General features: G+C 45.2%; 1 protein-coding gene across 1 annotated transcript; it reads left to right on the forward strand.

The window, feature by feature from the left end:
- Positions 1–4,435: 4,435 nt before the first annotated feature.
- LOC119938968 (killer cell lectin-like receptor subfamily F member 1) lies at positions 4,436–18,641 on the forward strand. Its single transcript, XM_038758734.1, has 6 exons — positions 4,436–4,649; positions 9,843–9,944; positions 11,746–11,841; positions 12,902–13,053; positions 13,332–13,444; positions 18,509–18,641. Exons 1-6 carry the CDS (start codon positions 4,436–4,438, stop codon positions 18,639–18,641), a joined length of 810 nt encoding a protein of 269 aa, XP_038614662.1.
- Positions 18,642–22,570: the final 3,929 nt, after the last annotated feature.

The following is a 22,570-nucleotide window of genomic DNA, read 5'->3' on the forward strand; positions in this document are numbered from 1 at the left end:
ATGCCACCACTCCATGCCTTTAAGTATTGTTTCCCAGACAGTTTGGGATGCACCTGAAGTCCAGCTAATCACTCCTCTGTCTGTGAGATCCGGTTGCTGAGAATGGTAGAAGTTTATCTCCTTCCCCGACTCCGCTCTGAGGGGACATTTTCCTTGCTGGCATGAGTCTCACCCATTCATTCATTCATTCATTCCATCGTATTTATTGAGCACTTACTGTGTGCAGAGCACTGTACTAAGCGCTTGGGAAGTACAAGTTGGCAACATATAGAGATGATCCCTACCCAACGATGCGCTCACAGTCTAGAAGGGGGAGACAGACAACAAAACAAAACATGTGGTCAAGTGTCAAGTCATCAGAATAAATAGAAGTAAAGCTAGATGCACATCATTGACAAAATAAATAGAATGGTAAATATGTACCCATGTACCTCTGAAACAAGGCACTAGGGATTATGAATCATAGCTGGCTTGTAGTTAGTTACACAACAATTAATGGCCAGGTGTGGCAGTTTAGTTTCTGTAAATTATCAATCGAGGGATTAAACTGTCAATCAATTGATCATATTTATTGAGCGCTTACTGTGTGCAGAATACTGTATTACTTGTTTGGGAGAGTACAATATAAACTGTCTTTAGCATTCAGGGTAGAAGACCAAAATTAACAGGATATTTGGGCAACAGCTCCTTAATACAGATGTAGGCTCAAAAAACCCTTTCCTTAAAGTAAGACCCCCTTCCATACACCCTTGATGTTCACTGCAAGTGGTCCTGGGGAGTCTTCTGGACCATACATACTCCAACCCAGTACCCGCTGGTGAAAACAGCTCTTCTCAATGTGCCTAGCCTACAATGCCAGAGAGAACCTACCCCTGGGCACCTGGCTCTCTAGACATACAATGGAGGATATGAGAGTTCTTGTGGCTCATGGAGTCTACCCAAGGTTAGTCCCTTCTCCTTTCCCCTAATCATCCCTTGTGATTGGCTGTGCTGATGGGGGTACCATCAGATAGTGATTAACACTTTTGGTAGATGAGCTTTCCCTTTGGGAGGGGCTATTTAAAGGTAAACAATTCCTGTGCCTGAAATCTGAAAACCTCTCTCTCCTATCTGGGGCCTGAGATGCAGCAAGAAGCTGCTAGTATAGTAAATGTTTCCAGGGTGGTAGACTTTTTTCACCAAGTGCCTGGAAACTGTCTTGGCCACTGATGGCCAGGACAAGGTGGTTCAGGCCAGACCTGCTCTCACCCCTCCATAGTGGATGGAATGTTTCGGGTGGGGACTGACTTCTGGCCAGTGGAATTAAAAGCTCCACCCGCTCAGGGGCAGAGCTGAGCTCTACTGGGAAGCTGAGCAGGGGAAGTTTGGGAGTTTGGAATTGACTGAGACTGGGGTTGCAAGCCTGATTCCTATCACTGAGATTATACTTCCCAAGCACTTAGTACAGTGCTCTGCACACAGTAAGTGCTCAATAAACACAATAGAATGAATGAATCCTGCCTGGGATAAAAAAGGGTTTGTGTGAGTTAATTTTGTCATGACCATTATTTGTCAATGATTAAAGCCAAAACCAGGAGAAGAAGCGTGGCTCAATGGAAGGAGGCCGGGCTTTGGAGTCAGAGGTCATGGGTTCTAATCCTGACTCCGCCACTTGTCAGTTGTGTGACTTTGGGCGAGTCAATTCACTTCTCTATGCCTCAGTACCTCGTCTGTAAAATGGGGATTAAGACTGTGAGCCCCATGTGGGACAACCTGATTACCTTGTATCCCCCCCAGCGCTTACAACAGAACTTGACACATAGTAAGCTCTTAATAATAATAATAATGATGATGGAATTTATTAAGTGCTTATTTTGTGCAAAGCACTGTTCTAAGTGCTGGGGAGATTACAAGGTGATCAGGTTGTCCCATGGAGGGCTCACAGTCTTAATCCCCATTTTACAGATGAGGTAACTGAGGCACAGAGAAGTGAAGTGACTTGCCCAAAGTCACACAGCTGACAACTGGTGGAGCCGGGATTTGAACCCCTGACCTCTGACTCCAAAGCCCGTGCTCTTTCCACTGAGCCATGCTGCTTCTCTTAACAAATGCCATCATTATTATTATTAAAACTAGATTTCTCAGCATTTTCCAAATAGCCAAACCTGGCACAACTGCATAGACTGATAATCAAGCCGACCTCTAAGTGGGTTGTCAATAATTATCTAGCAAATCTCTCCTTCAGTATTCTGTGTCACGATCTTTCCATTTGGGTGATTCACTAAATCCTGATATTAACTTGCCTAATTTGGGGACATGAGCTCATTGTGGATAGGGAATGTGTCTGTTTATTGGTGTACTGTTTAGTGGAGAAGCATTGTGGCTCAGTGGAAAGAGCCCAGGCTTTGGAGTCAGAGGGCATGGGTTCAAATCCTGGCTCTGCCAACTGTCAGCTATGTGACTTTGGGCAAGTCACTTAACTTCTCTGTGCTTCAGTTACCTCATATGTAAAATGGGGATTAAGACTGTGAGCCCACCGTGGGACAATCTGATCACCTTGTAACCACCCAAGCGCTTAGAACAGTGCTTTGCACATAGTAAGTGCTTAATAAATGCCATGCCATCATTATTATTATTATTATTACTGTACTCTCTGAAGTGCTTAGGTCATTGCCTTGCACACTGTAAGTGCTCAATAAATAAAAATGATGGCATTCATAAAGTGCTTATTATGTGCCAAGCACTGTTCTAAGCATGATTGAATGAATGAATGAATGAATGAATGAATGTATGTAGTTCACTCATGACCTCTGGGGCCTATACAGTCTGATCCATTGGTTCTGGTGGGAGTCCTTAATTCCACATCTGCCTTGGCTGAAGTTGAATTTAGAGAAGTTATTAACTTCAGCTCTAGTTCAGTGATATTCAGCATCCACCTGGATGTCTGCCTGCCACCTAAAACTCTACATGTCCAAGACTGAACTCCTTGTCTTCCCTCCCAAACCCTGCCCTCTCCCTGACTTTCCCATCACTGTTGATGGCACTACCATCCTTCCCATCTCACAAGCCCACAAACTTGATGTCATCCTTGACTCCACTCTCTCGTTCACCCCTCACATCCAAGCCGTCACCAAAACCTGCAGGTCTCAGCTCCGCAACATTGCCAAGATCCGCCCTTTCCTCTCCATCCAAACCACTACCCTGCTCGTTCAAGCTCTCATCCTATCCCATCTGGACTACTGTATCAGCCTCCTCTCCGATCTCCCATCCTCTTGTCTCTCCCCACTTCAATCCATACTTCATGCCACTGCCCAGATTGCCTTTGTCCAGAAATGCTCTGGGCATGTTACTTCCCTCCTCAAAAATCTCCAGTGGCTACCAATCAACCTACGCATCAGGCAGAAACTCCTCACCCTCAGCTTCAAGGCTCTCCATCACCTCGGCCCCACCTACCTCACCTCCCTTCTCTCCTTCTACAGCCCACCCTGCACCCTCTGCTCCTCTGCCGCTAATCCCCTCACCTTGCCTCGTTCTCGCCTGTCCTGCCATTGACCCCCGGCCCACGTCATCCCCCAGGCCTGGAATGCCCTCCTTCCCCACATCCGCCAAGCTAGCTCTCTTCCTCCCTTCAAGGCCCTACTGAGAGCTCACCTCCTCCAGGAGGCCTTTCCCAGACTGAGCCCCTTCCTTCCTCTCCCCCTCCTCCCCCTCTCCTTCCCTCCTGCCTTACTTCCTTCCGTTCCCCACAGCACCTGTATATATGCATATATGTTTGAACATATTTATTACTCTATTTATTTTACTTATACATATCTATTCTATTTATTTTATTTTGTTAATATGTTTTGTTTTGCTCTCTGTCTCCCCCTTCTAGACTGTGAGCCCACTGTTGGGTAGGGACCGTCTCTATATGTTGCCAACTTGTACTTCCCAAGTGCTTAGTACAGTGCTCTGCACACAGTAAGCGCTCAATAAATATGATTGATTGATTGATTGATTGATTGACTGATTGATTGATGTGATCATAATTTTAATTCAGAGACAAAATTTCCCTTGGGTTCTAACAGTGACTTCACTTGGCCACCATGCCTAAAGACTTGATGCCTTAATGACTTGACAGGTACCTGGAAAAAGGATCAAGGAGAATTACCCACTTATTGTCATATTTATATAAATGTTTACCTTCCCCGCTAGATTGTAAACTTGTTAGTGGCAGGAAACGTGTCCACTATTCTGTTGTATTGTACTCTCCCAAGCACTTACTACGGTGCTCTGCACATAGTAAGCGCTTAATACATACTATTGATTGATTGAACTAAGTTTTACAAATTCAGCAGGGTTATTGTGATATTGGTGCTGAGCTCCTTGCAGATATCTTCATTCTCCAGGAGCTTCATGTTCGGCTGGTTGGGTGGTTTGATGAAATGGTTCCATAGATAGTGTGAGCTTGGAGCATATGAGATGGATGTCTGCCCCACACGGCTGCTGTAGAAATAACAAATGTGAGCTGATTCAACATATTTTAATTTATTTCCGTTTTGACTCCTTTGTTTTCTACAATTGGCCTCTCTGTGACCTTATAATGCCAAACCTTTGGAGATCAGCAATGAGAACTGCACCCAGAAAAAATGTAACAATCAGTTCCAGCCCACGGAAAAGCAGTGAGCAAAGTAAGCTATTTCCCTTTTACTGGATTCTTTGTGTTCTTCCATAAGCCTCCAGTAATTGCCTATCAACCCATATGAAGCAAAACTCCTCACTATTGGCTTCAGAGCTCTCCATCACCTCGCCCCCTCTTACCTCACTTCCCTTCTCTGCTTATACAGCCCAACCCGCACACTCCACTCCTCTCTCGCTAACCTCCTCACTGTGCCTCATTCTCTCCTGTCCTGCCATCTACCCCTGGCCCATGTCCTACCTCTGGTCTAGAATGCCCTTCCTCCTCACATCTGCCAAACTAGCTCGCTTCCCCACTTCAAAGCCCTACTTCGAGCTCACCTCCTCCAGGAGACCTTCCCAGACTGAGCCCCCCTTTTCCTCTGCTCCTCCTCCCCTCCCCATTACCCCTACTCCCTCCCTCTGCTCTTCTCCCTTCCCTGCCCCAGAGCCCTTGTGTATATGTGTACAAATTTATTATTCTATTTATCTTATTAATGATGTGACTATAGCTATAATTCTATTTATTCTGATGGTATTGACACCTGTCTTCTTGTTTTCATGTTGTCATCTGTCTCCCCCTTTCTAAACTGTGAGCCCATTGTTGGATAGGGACCGTCTCTATATGTTGCCAATTTGTACTTTCCAAGCGCTTTGTACAGTGCTCTGCACACAGTAAGCACTCAGTAAATGTGATTGAATGAATGAATGATTTCACATGACCTGGATCAACTCCATGGTGCCCTTCTGCTCTTGTGTGCTTGCTGTTGAGCATTGCTGGCATAAATCCAGATATCATACTGACCCCAACCATCTCAAAGTCATCATCTTTTGTTTTAATTCTTCCCTCTCCTCTGCCTGGCACAATATTTTCCCTTTCTTGTTGATTCCCATGTCCATTGTCCTTTAGAGCTGTTTTAAACTTTGACTCTCTCCTCATGACCCCTGCCCCTTTGACCACCCATCTATTATCCTTAATAACCTTGCCAGGTACTTCATCAATACAATGGAAATTATAAGGTAGGGTTACTCTAATATCTCCCCTGCTCTTCTCCAGGCCCTTTCTACTCATGCACCCTCTTTGACTTCCTCAGCCTTCCTAGCAGTATCTCTGTTGGAGCTCTCCCACTTCTTCTCAGATTCTACCCACTCCACCTGTGTTTCTTACCTATCCTTCTCACCTTATAATAATAATAATGATAATCACATTTATTGAGCAATTTGGAGAAGCAACATGGCTCAGTGGAAAGAGAACAAGCTTGGGAATCAGAGGTCATGGGTTTGAATCTGACTCCACCACTTGTCAGCTGTGTGACCTTGGGCAAGGCACTTAACTTCTCTGTGCCTCAGTTACCTCATCTGTAAAATGGGGATTATGACTGTGAGCCCCACAGTCAGGTGATACAACCTGATCACCTTGTATCCACCCCAGCACTTAGAACAGTGCTTTGCACATAGTAAGCACTTAACAAATACCATTGTTATTATTATTATTATTATTATTATTGTTATTATTACAAAACATTACACTAAGCACTTGGGAAAGTACAATATAACATCAAACACATTCCTGCCCACAACAGGCTCATAGTCTAGAAGAGGAGACAGACATTAATATAAATAAATGAATAAATAAACAAATATATATATATATATATATATATATATATATATATATGGGGAAGGGGAAGGGAGAGAGGATGAATGTAGGAGCAAGTATGAGTGGCTCAGAAGGGAGTGGGAGAAGTGGAGAAGCGTGCTTAGTCAGGGAAGTCTTCCTGGAAGAGAAGTACCGCCAATAAGGTTTTGAAATGGGGGAGATGAATTGCCTGTCTGATATGAGGAGGGAGGGCGTTCTAGGCCAGAGGTAGGATGTGGGCGAGAGGTCTGCAGCAAGAAAGATGAGATCGAGGTACAGTGAGAAGGTTAGCACCAGAGGAATGAAGTGTATGGGCTGGGTTGTAGTAGGAGAGCAGTGAGGTGAGGCAGGAGGGCCCAAGATGGTTTAAGTGCTTTAAAGTCAATGGTGAGGAGTTTTTGCTTGATGTGGAGGTGGATGGACAGCCACTGGAGCTTCTTGAGGAGTGGGGGAAACATGGTCTGAATGTTTTTGAAGGAAGATGATTCGGGCATCAGGATGGAGTATGGACTGGAGTGGAAAGAGACAGGAGGTAGGGAGGACAGCAAGGAGGCTGATACAATAATGAAGGTAGGATAAAATAAGTGCTTGCATTAATGTGGTAACAAATGCCCCCTCCTTTCTTGCCTTCCTGGTCGCCATCTTCAACTGCTCACTTTCTAATAGCTCCTTTCCCACTGTTTTCAAATATATCCATATAACCCCATCCTAAAAAAAAAAACCTCTCTTGGCCCAGTGGCTTCCTTCAATTGTCACCCTATCTCCCACCTTCCATTTCTCTCTTCCAACTCTCTTCTCAACCCACTGAAATCTGACTTTATCCCCCTTCACTCCCGGGAAATGGCCCACCGTAAAATCATCAGCGATCTTCATGCCAAATCCAATGGCTTCTACTTGACCCAATTCTTTTTTGATTTTTTTTAAATGATACCAGTTCAAGTGCTTACTCTGTGCCAGGCACTGCTCTAAGCTCTGGGGTAGATCAAAGGTAATCAGGTTGGACACAGTCCCTGTACACAAGAGATCACATAACAGGTAAGTGGCAGATCCAGAGTAAGAATCCAGGTCCTCTGACTCCCAGGCCTGTATTCTTTCCCTCAGGCCATGCTGCTTCTCTATCTACTGCCCTAGACACTGTGGACCACCTCCTTATCCTGGAAATGCTATCTACCTTTGGCTTCGCTGACACTGTCTACTGGTTCTCCTATCATTCCAGTTGCTCTTTCTCAGTCTTTTGAAGGTTCCTCCCCTCTAACTGTGAGGGTGTCTCAGGGCTCAGTTCTAGGTCCCCTTCTATTCTCTCCCTTGGAGAATGCATTCACTCCTATGGCTTCAACAACTATTGTTGGATGATTCTTAATTCTACCTCTGCAGCCCTGTTCTCTCTCCTTTAATAATAATAATAATAATAATAATGATAATAATCAAGGTATTTGTTAAGCATCTACTATGTGCCAGGCACTATACTAAGTGCTGAGGCGGCTACAAGGTAATTGGGATGGATGCAGTCCCTGTCCCACACTGGGATCATAGTCTTAAACCCCACTTTACAAATCAGGTAACTGAGGCATTAAGAAGTAAAATGATTTGTCCAGGGTCACACAGCAGACATGTGGCAGAGCTGGTATTAGAACCGAGGTCCTCCTGATTTCCAGGTCTGTGCTCTATCCACTAGGCTTTGCTGTGTCTCTGCGATCTTGCATTTCCTCCTGCCTTCAGGACAGCTCTATTTGGTGTTCCTCCAGTGCTCTGAACTTAACGTTCCCTAAACAGAACACCTCATCCTCCCAACCAAAGCCTCTCCTGTTCCAAACTTTCCCTTCACTACAGAAAACACCAACATCCTCTCTGTCTTACAAGCCCACAACTTTAGCATTATCCTTGACTCTTCTTTCTCTTTCTACTGAAATATTCAGTCAGTCACCAAATCCTGTCAGTTCTACCTTCACATCTCTAGAACTTGCCCTTTCTTCTCCAACCAAACTGCTACTTTGATGGTCCAGGCACTTATCAACTCCCATTTTAACTACTGCTTTGGCCTCCCCTCTGACATCTCTGCCAATCCATACTTCACCCTGCTGCTCAGATAATTTTTCTGAAGAATCATTCAATTCACATCTTCCCCGCTCCTCAAAAAATCTTCATTAATAGCCCATCCACCGCCATATCAAATAGAAACTTCCTACCATTGGCTTTAAAGCTCTCAATCACCTTGCCCCCTCCTATCTTTCTTCACTGATTTCCTACTACAACCCACCATGCTCACTTTACTAACACCTCTTACACAAACCTATGCAATGTACCTCAGTCTCGTCTATCTTGCTACCAACCTCTTGCCCACATCCTGTTTCTGGCCTGGAGCTCCCTCCCCCTTCATACCCTACAGACCACCCCTCTCCTCACCTTCAAAACCTTATTAAAATCATATCTCCTTCAAGAAGCTTTCCTTGACTAATCACTCATTTCCCCTACTCGTTCTTCCTTCTTCATCACCTTTGCACTTGAATTTTTACTCTTTAAGCAGTTGATGACTACCCCAGTCTTAGCCCTACAGCACTTAGGTACATATCTGTAATGTATTTCCATATCTGTCTTACCCTCTAGACTGCAAGCTCTTTTTTAATAGTATTTGTTAAGCACTTAATGAGTGTCATATATTGTTCTAAGTGCTGGGATACTTACAAATTATTCAGATCAGACACAGTTCCTGTCCCACATGGGGCTCACAGTCTTGTGGATAGGGAGCATGTCTATTAACTGTTATTTTGGACTCTCCCAAGTGCTTAATGCAAGTGCTCTTCACACAGTAAATGCACACTAAATACAATTGATTGATCAGCCACATGCAAACACACACTCACACACATGGACATTGTACTCACTTAGTCAAAAATGCAGGAACAGAGATGCAGGCACAGGAGAAGATATGAGATTCAACCCCTAAGGTCGCTGCTACTACTGCTGCTGCTATTGCTGCTGCTGCTGTTACTGCTGCTGCTCCTGGTAGCTTCCTGCTTCTGCGGAAATAACTCTGGGCAGTAAGAGGTGGTGAGCTGTGGCTGTGCTAAAAGGATGCCTTTCTTCTTACACTCATGGTCTCCTTGTTCTGCTGTTGCCATGATTGCCACAGTTGAAAGCAGAGGGTTTTTTTTTTGTTCCACCTGTTCCTTCTGGATGGCAGGACCAGGGGAAGACTTTGTGTCCATTCTGTCCTAAGTGGGACAATTGGTCAAGCTTAGGATAATAATAATGATATTAATAGTTATGGTATTTGTTGAGCATTTACTATGTGCCAAGCACTGTTCTAAAAGCTGGGTTAGATACTAGGTAATCAGGTTGTCCCATGTGGGGCTCACAATCTTAATCCCCGTTTTGCAGCTTAGGTAACTGAGGTACAGAGAAGTTAAGCAGCTTGCACAAGGTCACACAGCAGACAAATGACAGAACCAGGATTAGAACCCACTTCCTCTGACTCCCAAGCTCATGCTCTTTCCACTAAGCCACACTTCTTCTCCTGGATGGAGTCCATATGACTGAGGGAGCCAGTCTTGTTCTTTCTCTATTTTAGGTCCCAGGTCTTGGTGTTCTTGCTGCCACACAGTCATCATCCTCCTCCTGGGGATTGCTGTCCTCACTCTGCTGGGTACAGTTCTCTATTTGATCCTGAAAGGTGAGTGCTTCAGCCTGACTTAGTGCTGAATTTGAACACAATTTACCCCTTTACATGTCAGAGTCAGGAAATTTTGTGGTATCCTTCCCAACCTGGAATGCAAATACGGAGGTCCTTCAGGTCTTCAGAATGAATAATCCCGGGCCCCTTTTGGATGAAATGGGTTGTAAGTGGGAGGGGAAACCCAAGAAAACACTGTCAACTACCAGTTGGTTTTACCCACCCAAATCTGGAATGGAACTTGATTCTTTGTTCAACTTTGTGAGCTGCAGAGGAAAGGTCAGTAATTTGTTTCTCGTCACCTCCCAAATTCCAAGAAGGATTAGTGTTCCACTAGATAAAACCTGAGGCATCCCATGTAGGGAAATTTTGATTGATTCTAAATGCACAGATTTTCTTCTGGACTTTACATTGGGTTGTGCCATTTTTTTCTGGCTGTCTCTATTTCATCCTGGGCTTTCCTTTTTTCTCTTCCCTTAGGGATCTCAAAATCCCCACAGTTCTCAGGTAGGCCAAGCAGCTCACAAGACCCTGACCCAAGACCCAGCTACTCCTCCCTCTAGATTAAAAATTACCTTGGAAGTTTTTTGGGGTGACTTCCCTGGGCCCACTAGGGCCTTACTATGTCCCTGTCTCTGCCCCTGGGAAACTGGCATGCTAGTTTCATCTCTACTTCAACTTCCCAATGCTTGAAACATGCTCCCTCCTCTCTCCTCTCCTCAGTATCAGAACCCTCATTCTCCCATTCCCAGCAGCCCTGCACTGAAAACCTCCATATGTACCAAGACCAATGCTCAACACATAGTAAACACTTAACAAATATAATAATAGTGATAATAATAGCGAATTTCTATATGACAACTTCTCCACCACTATTGTAGGGGTCTTTCTGAGTCATCTGTACTACTCTGTTATTTCCCCAATACCTGGTCTGTTTTAGAGTCTGTCTCCCCTTGTAGACTGTAAATTTCTAGAGGGTAGGAATTGTACGTTCTGACTCGATTGTATTGTACTTTCCCAAAAATTTAGTACAGTACTCCTTACACAGTAAGCACTCAATAAATCCCACTGATTGACTTAATGATCCCTATGACTCACTTTCCTCATTCTTTAAAAACGGTGACACCAGCCTGGACCTATGACTTTAGAGGTTGTCCATCCATCCGGAGTAGAGAAGGGCAAGAGCTGAGCTAGAAGTTGCTGTGAATGGAGTTAGTAGGACAGTGAAGGATGGAAGTTATATGCTATTCTACCCTCCTCTCCCTCCTCCCTGGATATTCCCCATTTTCAAGAGATTCCAGTGCAGACGTTCTTCCTCTGCCTGGAGGAGAAGCCCATAACACATGTCCATATTGTGTTTGTGCATGTCCACCCTGAACCAGACCTATGAGTCCATGGAGCCATGAACTGGATGCCCTCCATAAGCCCTTCTGTCCATGGATCAACTAGCTCTCATCCAGGGACGAAGGTTTCACAGCTTAGAGGAGCATTGAGGCAGTTGGGATCCAAACCTCCCATTCATTGCCATCTGGGAAACCCTCCTCCCCAATATCTCCATGGTCCACATCCTGCTCAATACATACTCAGAGGGCACAACCCAAGTGAGGGAAATGACACTTTCTCATCTTTCTATTCATTCTCTCCCCTTCCAGCTTGGAAGCACTTTGTGGACAGGGAACATGTCTACCATCTCTGTTGTTTTGTACTCTCCAAAGCACTTAGTACAGTGCTCTGTACACAGTCATCACTCAATACCACTGATTGATTGATTCTACATTTCTCTCATGTTTAATTATTTTAGCCCATGAGTCAAATTGTGAGAAAAATCCGGTCTTAAAGGCAGAGAACTCAACAAGACTTGCAACTCTGAAGGAGGAGCTGTGCACTGAGCAAAATGGTGAGGAGAGATGGTCAAATGTTGTGAAGAGTTACCCAGAAACCAAGTGGATGCTCCTGGCCATGATGGAGAGAACCGGGAAGGGAGTAGCTCTGTGAGATCTTCCTTGAAGCAGAAGAGATCTGTTCATCCTGATGTTTTGGGAAATCTCAACTCCACCTTGTCGAGGATAAGTGGATTGTCAAGGATGGTAGAGGGGCACAGATCAGGGCAAACAAAGATCTGCTACTCCAGTATACAGTACAAGCCCACTCCCCATGGTCTTCTCTAACTTCTCTTATTCAGAGAAGTACCATGACTTACTTGGGAATCAGAGCACGTGGGTTCTAATCCCAGCTCCACCACTTGTCTGCTGTGTGACCTTGGGAAAACAATTATCACTTGACTTCTCTGTGTCTCAGTTGCCTCATCTGTAAAATGGGGATTAAGATTGTGAGCCTAATTAGGGACAACCTGATTACCTTCTATCAACCCCCGTGCTTAGAACAGTGCATGCCACATAGTAAGTGCTTAAGAAATACCATAATCATTATTAATTATTATATTGTAAGCTGTGCTTACTCTTCATAGGCTTTGTTCAATGCCCATGGGGTCTTCTGACTCCCCATGGGCTCTGCTCACTCCCTATGGACTCTGCTTACTGGGGAAGAGGCAAGGAGTGTAGAGAAGAAGTTCAGGAAGCATGGAGATTGCTCCTCTCCCTGAGTCTGGTGGAGGTCTCCCAGCCTTATTCCTAGTTCTGAGTTTCTTAACCTGCCACATGCCACTCTCTGGCTTCTTTCTTGATGACTCTATTGGATTCCCCACCTCCATGGAGGATACTGGGGAGGACTGACAAAATTATTCTTGATGTCAATGAAGGCTTTATGGTAGGTATAACTGAGGAGGGGATGGGGAGGGGGCAACTTCCCCATGTCTCTAAAATTAGGACATTCAGCTTGTTATTTCCTTGATAGAAAAATCCTCACTACAACAAATCCCTGAATACTAGAGGTTCAATTTTTTTGTTTCCCAGTGTAGAAGCCAAGGATGCCATCCCAACCATCTTTCCTTCCACCAGGTACTGTGTGTGAGCTTTGTCCTCTGGAGTGGCAGCTGAGCAACAGCAGGTGTTACTACTTCTCAAGAAGGAAGCAGAGCCAGGAGACCAGTGCCAGAAACTGTGCCAACAGGAAATCCCAGCTCCTGGTCCTGGAGGATGAGGCTGAAGCGGTGAGAATTGTGGGAGAACCCAGAGACCCACACATTTGAAAAAATCTCCCATTGAACCCAGAATCAATTGGGGTCCCTTAGCTGTGACTACCCCATTTTGGCCGGCAACCCAGAGGGACTTCATCCTTGCAGAGGGCAAGCTTGGATAGAGGTTTGGCCTGATCTCCTTCCTGGAGAGCTTAGAGCTGATTGGTGACAAACCCGGGCTGTGTGGGGGTGGGGAAGGAGTGCTGGCCGAGGGACTGTCAGGACTCAGTCCATTTCCATTGACTCCACAGGGCAGGGTCCATGAGATGAGGCCGAGAGATGAGTATTTCTGGATCGGGTACAAGTATAACACGACCCAGAGACGGTGGATGTGGCTGGGTGACCCTGGATTCTCCAGATACAGGTGGGCCCCATCACAGGTCTGGGAAATTCCACTGACTCAGGCAGTGCAGAAGAACATGCACAGTGAGCATTTCAGTAATGAAATTTCCAGTTTCCATTTACACATCCAAGTCCCAGTTCAACTGGACCCAGACCTTCCTACTTCTGCCTCCTCTTTGGGCTGCCTCTGGATTGAGGGCAGGGCTGAAAAGGACCAGCAAGTGGCTTCCTGGGCCTAAGCATGGGCAAGAAGAGGTGGGAACAAATTATAACCCAGAGGGTGGTTGGATTGTGTTCTATGAGGTAAAGAGGCTTTCAACCTCATTCTCTACTCTGCGATAATCTGGGGAAGCAATACTGCTTCCCTGACTCCTTCCCAGAGGTTACTGATGAAAGGAAGCAGAGGGCCAGGGAGGAACATGGTCTACAGGGATTGGTCAGCAAACAAATCTGAGACTGCCATGGTCAAACCTCCATCTGCTCAGAGCACTGGGAACACTGTTGCTGTCCCTAGTCACAATTACCCCAGGATGGCCTACTGTTTTTCCTTGTCACCTCCCAGTTGAGACCCAACATTTCCTACTCTCCACTGTGTATTTGTCACTTAAAGTAAAGCAGTTCTCTCTATTCCCCTCATTCAGTACCGCAACCATTTCCCATTCTCCTTTTCTTTATCCTTGCTTCCTTTCTCCTCTACTCTGTCCCACCTATCCTGCTCCACCTGGTTTCTCCTTCTTATTCTTCTCCTCATCCTCTTCTTCAGTCTTTGTAATGTAGGTCAACGTTATGTAGCTTCTCCTGGAAACACTATTAAATCCTGACTTCATGGATGAGACATGGATGGATGAGACATTCTTATTGCAACTTGCGTACTTTGTTTCTCTAATGCCAACTTACTTACTGTGCCTCTATATGAGGAAATCTAGAGGTATTAGATCCTCCATCTGTAATCATAAGGTTAGAGGTCGAGGTGGACAACCATCGCAATCTTCCCAGTATCCTGCTGGTATTGCTGGAGGAAGATTACTGGGCTGGATGAGCCACTGCTCTGATCCAATAATGATATTTCTTTTGTTCTTCTAGTTTTTGTTGCTTTTAGTTTCCCAATTCCATCTCACCATACAACAGTTGCTTCAGTATCCTGTTCTCTCTCATTCTCCTTACATGTTGCACCCAGTGTGGCTGTGTTAAAGTGAGCAGAGCTCTTCAGTGCTAGGAGACTGTCTACATTCCAGAATTTCATTGCTCGTCATCTTGTCTTGCCATTTGATATGGAGTATGGTTCATAAATGACACTGATGGAGATGCTCAAAGAGTCGAATGTGGTGCCTGTGTGGCATCCAGGTCTCACAGTCATAGAGAAGGTTGGATATCATTACAGCTTTGTAGACCTTTAGTCTGGTCTGACAATTCCCCAGAGGATGGGCTGTCTTCTTGATTTGGTTTCCTTATTTATCATTGCATCGTTGGGCACTAGGCTACCTAAGAAACAGAATTCTGTGACAGTGTCTAGCTCTTTGTTGCCTAGTTGACTGTGTGCATGGCTTCCCTGGTTCATAATGATACACCAGCTTGGTGCTTTTTTGACCTAGTTTCATCCCATAACACCTGAGTGATTCAGTGAAGTAGTTTACAATCATTTGCATGCCTTCTTGGATGTGGGCCTCTAGGGCTCAGTCATCTGTATACAAGAATTCTCGAATTAATGTTTTTAGGAGTTTGGATGATGTGCAGACTGGAGAGTTGGAAGATTTTCCCAGAGGTGTGGGAGTATATTCCAACATCTGGATCCAGGTCTCTTGGTGCATCCTCCAGCAGGGTTGTATAGAATAAATTGAACTGGATCAGAGGCCCACTACACATCCTTGATTTTCTGCAGAGGCAATGGGAAATGGATCAAACAGGGAATACTTGGCTCTGACCTGAGTTGTGATCATTATCATGAGATAATATCATAGTCATGTGGAACTTTTCAGAGCTGCCAAATTTGCTTAGGAAATTCCAGAGCACAGATATACTAATAGTATCAAATGATTTCCTAAAGTCTGGGTTTCTGAGTGTCCTAAGATACTTCTGGGGCAATCAACCTTTCACAGGAAGTAGATCTTTCATTTGCAATGAAGCAGGCAGTTTGGAGGCCAGGTTTAACACAATAATTCTAAGGAGAATTTGAGTTTGAAGTATATGAGACCACAGTCCATCCAGCATTCTGCTCCTTGCTTGGTGGCTGTGTGTGGGTGTTATTCAGTTGCGTTTATTGGGCACTTACTGTGTGAAAACTACTATGCTAAGTGCTTGGAAAGTACAATTCAGCAACAAAGAGAGACAATCCCTGCCCACAATGGGCTCACAGTCTAGAATGGGGGAGACAGACTTCAAAACAAGTAAACAGGCATCACTAGCATCAATATAAATAAATAGAATTGTAGATACATACTCATTAAAACAAGTTAACAGGGATTGATTATAAGTAAACAGAATAGTAGATATGTACATATATATATACAAGTGCTCTGGGGCAGGGAGGTAGAGCAAAGAGATTGAGTCAGGGCAATGGAGGGGGAGGGGGAGCTGAGGAAAAAAGGGGGGTTTAATCTGGGAAGGCCTCCTGGAGCTGGTGAGCCTTCAATAGGGCATAAGAGCGAAGGAGGTGGACAGTGGAGGTGATCAAGGGCTGTGGATTGGAGGTGTGAGAACAGCTTCAGTCTATACTTCAAGCTGCTGCCCGGATCATCTTTGTGCAGAATGCTCTGGGCATGTTAATCCCCTCCTCAAAAATCTCCAGTGGCTACCAGTCAACCTACGCATCAGGCAAAAACTCCTCATGCTCGGCTTCAAGGCTCTCCATCACCTTGCCCCCTCCTACCTCACCTCCCTTCTTTCTTTCTACAGCCCAGCCTGCACCCTCTGCTCCTCTGCGGTTAACCTCCTCACTGTGCCTCGTTCTCGTCTGTCCCGCCGTCGACTCCCGGCACACGTCCTCCCCCTGGCCTGGAATGCCCTTCCTCCGCACATCCGCCAAGCTAGCTCTCTTCCTCCCTTCAAAGCCCTAATAAGAGCTCACCTCCTCCAGAAGGCCTTCCCAGACTGAGCACTCTCTTTCCCCTCCCCCTCCCCCCGCCCTACCTCCTTCCCCTCCCCACAGCACTTGTATATATGTTTGTACCGATTTATTACTCTATTCATTTTACTTGTACATATTTACTATTCTATTGATTTTGTTAATGATGTGCATCTAGCTTTACTTCGATTTATTATGATGACTTAGCACCTGTCCACATGTTTTGTTTTGTTGTCTGTCTCCCCCCTCTAGACTGTGAGCCTGTTGTAGGGTAGGGACCATCTCTATATGTTGCCAACTTGTACTTCCCAAGCGCTTAGTACAGTGCTCTGCATACAGTAAGTGCTTAATAAATACGATTGAATGAATGAATGAATGAATGACGTAGGGACAGGAGAACGAGTGAGTTGAGTTGAGTAGAGAGGGTGGAGTTGAGAGCATCTATTTGGTTATCAAATAGATGCTGTGATCTACATGTCTCTCAATCACTGGTATTTACTGAGCACTTACCTTATGCAGAGCATAGTACTAAGTGTTTAGGGGAGTACTATGCAACAGAGTTAGCAGACACATTTCCTGACCACAAAGAGTTTACAGTCTAGAGGGGGAGACAGACATTAACATAAATAAATATCTCTCTACCTCACTATGATGTAATCAATAAGAGCCCCGGTTTAACTCATGGAGGCATCCAGAATGTTTTCTTTTATTTGGCAGTTAAAACATGTTATTTATAGTTGTGAAGTGGTATTTGCCAAAAGTAATCCATTGCTACTGAATATACCTTTCATATGTCTTAATATTCTGGGCCCGAAGAAGAGAACATGCTGAATCCTGACCCTTCTAACATTCTAGCTAAGGTGTCCAAGGGCTTCTTACCCAACTAAATTGTCCCTTCCTCCTTGTCAATCAATCAATCAATCAATCAATCATATTTATTGAGCGCTTACTATGTGCAGAGCACTGTACTAAGCGCTTGGGAAGTACAAATTGGCATCACATAGAGACAGTCCCTACCCAACAGTGGGCTCACAGTCTAAAAGGGGGAGACAGAGAACAGAACCAAACATACCAACAAAATAAAATAAGTAGGAAAGAAATGTACAAGTAAAATAAATAAATAAATAAATAAATAAATAGAGTAATAAATATGTACAACCATATATACATATATACAGGTGCTGTGGGGAAGGGAAGGAGGTAAGACGGGGGGATGGAGAGGGGGACGAGGGGGAGAGGAAAGAAGGGGCTCAGTCTGGGAAGGCCTCCTGGAGGAGGTGAGCTCTCAGTAGGGCCTTGAAGGGAGGAAGAGAGCTAGCTTGGCGGATGGGCAGAGGGAGGGCATTCCAGGCCCGGGGGATGACGTGGGCCGGGGGTCGATGGCGGGACAGGCGAGAACAAGGTACAGTGAGGAGATTAGCGGTGGAGGAGCGGAGGTTGCGGGCTGGGCAGTAGAAGGAGAGAAGGGAGGTGAGGTAGGAGGGGGCGAGGTGATGGAGAGCCTTGAAGCCCAGGGTGAGGAGTTTCTGCCTGATGCGCAGATTGATTGGTAGCCACTGGAGATTTTTGAGGAGGGGAGTAATATGTCCAGAGCGTTTCTGGACAAAGATAATCCGGGCAGCAGCATGAAGTATGGATTGAAGTGGAGAGAGACACGAGGATGGGAGATCAGAGATTGTCCCTAATCTTCTCTTGCCATTGGCTGAGTTCCAGATGATGCCATCAGATAAGTGATTGACATCATAGGGAGTACCCAGGAGTAATTGACTAACTTCCTTTCCTGGTGCTTCTGACCTTTTTCCTTATCTCCAGGTGTGAGACTAGCTTGGCTTGATCATCACAGGGTCTCTGTAGGAGAAAGGGCAGATTGGGCTCTTTCCGATCCCATCTCTCCCTTTTTCCCAAACCAATTTGATGGAAGGCCTGGCCCTGCCCCATACACAGATCCTCCAATGACAGAACAGGTCTTTCCCAGTTCACAATCCACTAGAAGATGAAGTGTCATTTATTCTCTCCTCTTTGCAGGGTATCAGAGGCTAAGTACCAGACACAAATGGAGTGTGTCTCTTTCAAGGGAAAGAATTCATTTGCTACTGAAAATTGTTCCTCTTTTCGCTACTGGATTTGCAAGAAAAATGTGACTGTTCTGGAGCCCTGAGTCTCTGCCGGAGTTCTCTGGTGAGATCCTTTCTCCACTGGAGGATGGCATTCATTCTCTTTGTCTGGCCTGCTGGGGACATGGACTAAAATTCAGTGCAATTAAGTTGTGGCTGGGGCTGTGTGTGAATAAGAACAAAAAATAATAAAAATGTTTTTTGAAATGGAACTTGCTTTGGCTTGTCTTTACCTGGAGAAAGGGAACTGGATATAGTAGAACCATTCTATGGACTCACTGGGAACTGGCTCACAGGAACACAGGGAAAAATGCTGGAGGAGTAAGTGGGACCATATCACAGAGACAATTCATTAAGGTGGGCCCTGCTGGGTGACACTGAAGGACCACTGTGTTTGGATGTTGGTAGAAAACAGGCTGTTGGAGAGAGCTTGGGAGGCCAGACAATTACTCTATCCGCCTGTTAAGCCTTCTGAAGGTACATCTCCTCCAAGAGTCCTTCCCAGACTAATCCCCTGTTTTCCTCATCTCCCACTCCCTTCCAAGTCATCTTGACTTGTTCCCTTTGCTCCACGCTCCCCCCCCCCCCTTGTTTATGTATATATCAATAATTTTATTTATTTATTTTAATGTCTTTTTATCTTGTATTGATGTCTGTCTCCCCCTGCTAGACTGAGCTATGAGCTGGGATTGTCTCTCTATTGCAGTATTGTACTTTCCCAAGGGTTCAGTGCTCTGCACACAGTAAGTGCTCAATAAATATGACTGAATGAATGAAAAGATGGAAGGGCTCAGGACTGGGGATTAGTATGAGGAACAAGGAAATTGGAGAACCTCACAGCAAACTGCTGTGGGCTAGGCATAACAATGATGATAATGAGCTCAATTCTCCCCTTTACAGAAGGGTGAGTGTGTTTAGCTCTTTGCATTTGTTTGAATTGGTCATGTTCCTCTCTCAAATGAGAATTACTGCTTAATTCATGCTGTCCTTGCTCCTTCTCAACTACATATCTCATCTCTCCCAGCCCAGGTCTTCACACTGTAACAGAGGGGCATGGGGCAGCAGGAAACATGCCGACAATAATGACATCACCAGCTTGTGCCAGGTCAGGCCCCAGTCCTCTCCTGGGCTAACCCACATGTGCCTCCTTGGACTGACAAGCACAACGCCTTGCATATCATTCTGCTGCCAATTGCACAGGGGCAGTGCATATTCAGGGAACTGATGTGTGAGGGTGTCAGAGGGAATTAGATGATATGGTTGGATGGTCATTTATGTTTCCTCTAGGACACTTTGATGATCAATCAATCCCTGAGGATCTCAGGCTAGTCATTGCAGTGGAGGGAGCCATAGGATCAGGGATAATGTCCCCAGGAAGCCACATGGCCTGGTGGAAAGAGCAAGGATTGGGAGTCAAAGTACTTGGGTTCTTATCCCAGCTCTGCCATTTTGCCTCCTGTGTAACCTGAGGCAAGTAACCTAATTTCTTTGTTTCAGTTTTCTCATCTGTAAACTGGGTATTCAATACCTGCCTCCCACCCCTTAGACTGGAAACTCCATGTGGGATTGATCTGATTGAATTGTATCTGCCTCAGCACTTTGCATGAGGTAAGCACTTAACAAATACCACAGTTATTATTTTTCCATTTAGGGATATTGATCAGGATGATTCAGTCTTCTTGTCTGCAACTTTCCCCACAGGATTACAAATGGTTCAGTCTTCCCAACAACATTTCATCCACTGGGAAAACTGAGAGGTGGACGAATAGTAAATCATCCTGATTGGTCATTTTCTAGATGAAATAAAGGACTATGTTTCCGAAGCAGTAACCCAAGGGAGTGCTCAGCAAAAAACTCTGGAACCAGTGACAACACTGTGATCTCACTGTCCACTGAGGACAGAATAAGAGACAATGGGCTCAGCAAAGGTGATTTCTTTTGGGCACATAAAAGGACTTCTTGACCAACAGGGATGCTTGTGGAGCTCCCAACTTTGGGGACCTTTCAGGAAAGAACAGACATCCGTCTGTCCAGTGCTGTTTAGTTTCTCAATGTTTTCCAGGATTTTTTCTGTGGAACTCCCACCCCCATGGGGAAATTCTTTGGAAAAAACAGCAAAGTGAAAGGAGAAAAATGAAGCAAACCAAAAAATAGTAAGAGGCTGTAGTGTCTCTACTCATTCTTTCCATCCTACCCCTTGAAAGTTTGCTACCATCAGAGATATTTGACTGAGGTTTACAGCTCCGCAGATAATTTGCCATGAAACAGAAAGGCAAGTGCCTCACTCTTTTTAAGGGTAGATTATGGAGAGGTGGAAGCTGAGAGAACATGATTTAAGTCAATGTTCATGAACAGTGTGGGAGGGCAAGCACAGAACTGTAGTTTACCACATATCACTCCACCAAGACAAAGGGTAAAACTTGAAGGTGATAGCTTCAGAGCAAAGAAGCAGCATGGTTTAGTGGAAATAACATGGGCCTGGGAGTCAAAGGGTCAGACCGGGAGTCAAAGGGTGGGCCTGGGAGTTAAAGGACCTGTGTTCTAATCCTGGCTCTGCCACTTGCCTGTTGTGTGACCTTGGACAAGTTACTCAGTTTCCTCATGTGAAAAATGGGTATTAAGACTTGGACTATGTTTCACCTGATTGGCTTGTATCTACCCCAGTGCCTAGTAATAACAATAATAATAATGATGGCATTTATTAAGCACTTACTATGTGCAAAGCACTGTTCTAAGTGCTGGGGGAGGATATAAGGTGAGCAGGTTGTCCCACTTGGGGCTCACAGTCTTCATCCCCATTTTACAGATGAGGTCACTGAGGCACAGAGAAGTTAAGTGACTTGCCCAAAGTCACACAGCTGACAAGTGGCGGAACCAGGATATGCCTGGCACATAGTAAGTGTGTAACAAATACCATAAAAAAGAGAAAAAAGGAAAAAATATCTTCCTCATCCAGCATGCAATAGGCATATGGAAATCATCCCCACAGGAAGTGGGGAAGTTTCAGAGGGATTTGAATAAGTCCATGGAAGTGCATGTCCTAATAGGTCATCAAAAGGAAAGTTGGTGAGATAGAGAGGAAAGTTAGGGATTTTGGATGGTCCCCTGTATACTTGTTGTGGGCAGGGAATAAGTCTACCAAGTCTTTGATATTGCACTTTCTCAAGTGCTTAGTAAAGTAATAAATGCAACTGATTGATCGATTGATTGATCCATGCCCAACCATAAGGCAGATGTCCAGGAGGACAGCCATGATTCCTCCAGGCTTCCTGGTGCTATTGCCAGTGACAGAATCCTGAACCAGATGGACATCAGTCCAACAGGCAGAGCCGTGCACCCTTCCGAAGAACAGGAACCTGAGAATTTCAGCTATAGGCTCTGATTTTCAGGAGATCCTAGAAAATGGAGTCATTCTGATGTACAGTGTTGATGCCAAGGAGTCCCTTCACAATGGTACAATCTTTCACTGCTTAGATTGCAAGAGTCACCTACACAAACTGTTGCCAAATGTCCTTATGTTATGCCTGTATGCAGGGCAAAGTGATGATTCATATGGAGCAGGAGGAGGAGGAGGAGGACAACTCCTTGAACGAGTTGTCTACATGTGCTGCCTAGAATTCCTCAACAACAACTCTCTCCTCGACCCCCTCCAGTCTGGCTTCCGTCCCCTACATTCCACGGAAACTGCCTTCTCAAAGGTCACCAATGACCTACTGCCCTCTCAAAGGTCACCAATGACCTCCTGCTTGCCAAATCCAATGGCTCACACTCTGTCCTAATCCTCCTCGACCTCTCAGCTGCCTTTGACACTGTGGACCACCCCCTTCTCCTCAACACGCTATCCGACCTTGGCTTCACAGACTCCGTCCTCTCCTGGTTCTCCTCTTATCTCTCCGGTCGTTCATTCTCAGTCTCTTTTGCAGGCTTCTCCTCCCCCTCCCATCCTCTTACTGTGGGGGTTCAGTGCTTGGTC

The sequence above is a fragment of the Tachyglossus aculeatus genome, chromosome 17, assembly GCF_015852505.1.
Source record: "Tachyglossus aculeatus isolate mTacAcu1 chromosome 17, mTacAcu1.pri, whole genome shotgun sequence".
NCBI classification, from domain to species: Eukaryota; Metazoa; Chordata; class Mammalia; order Monotremata; family Tachyglossidae; genus Tachyglossus; species Tachyglossus aculeatus.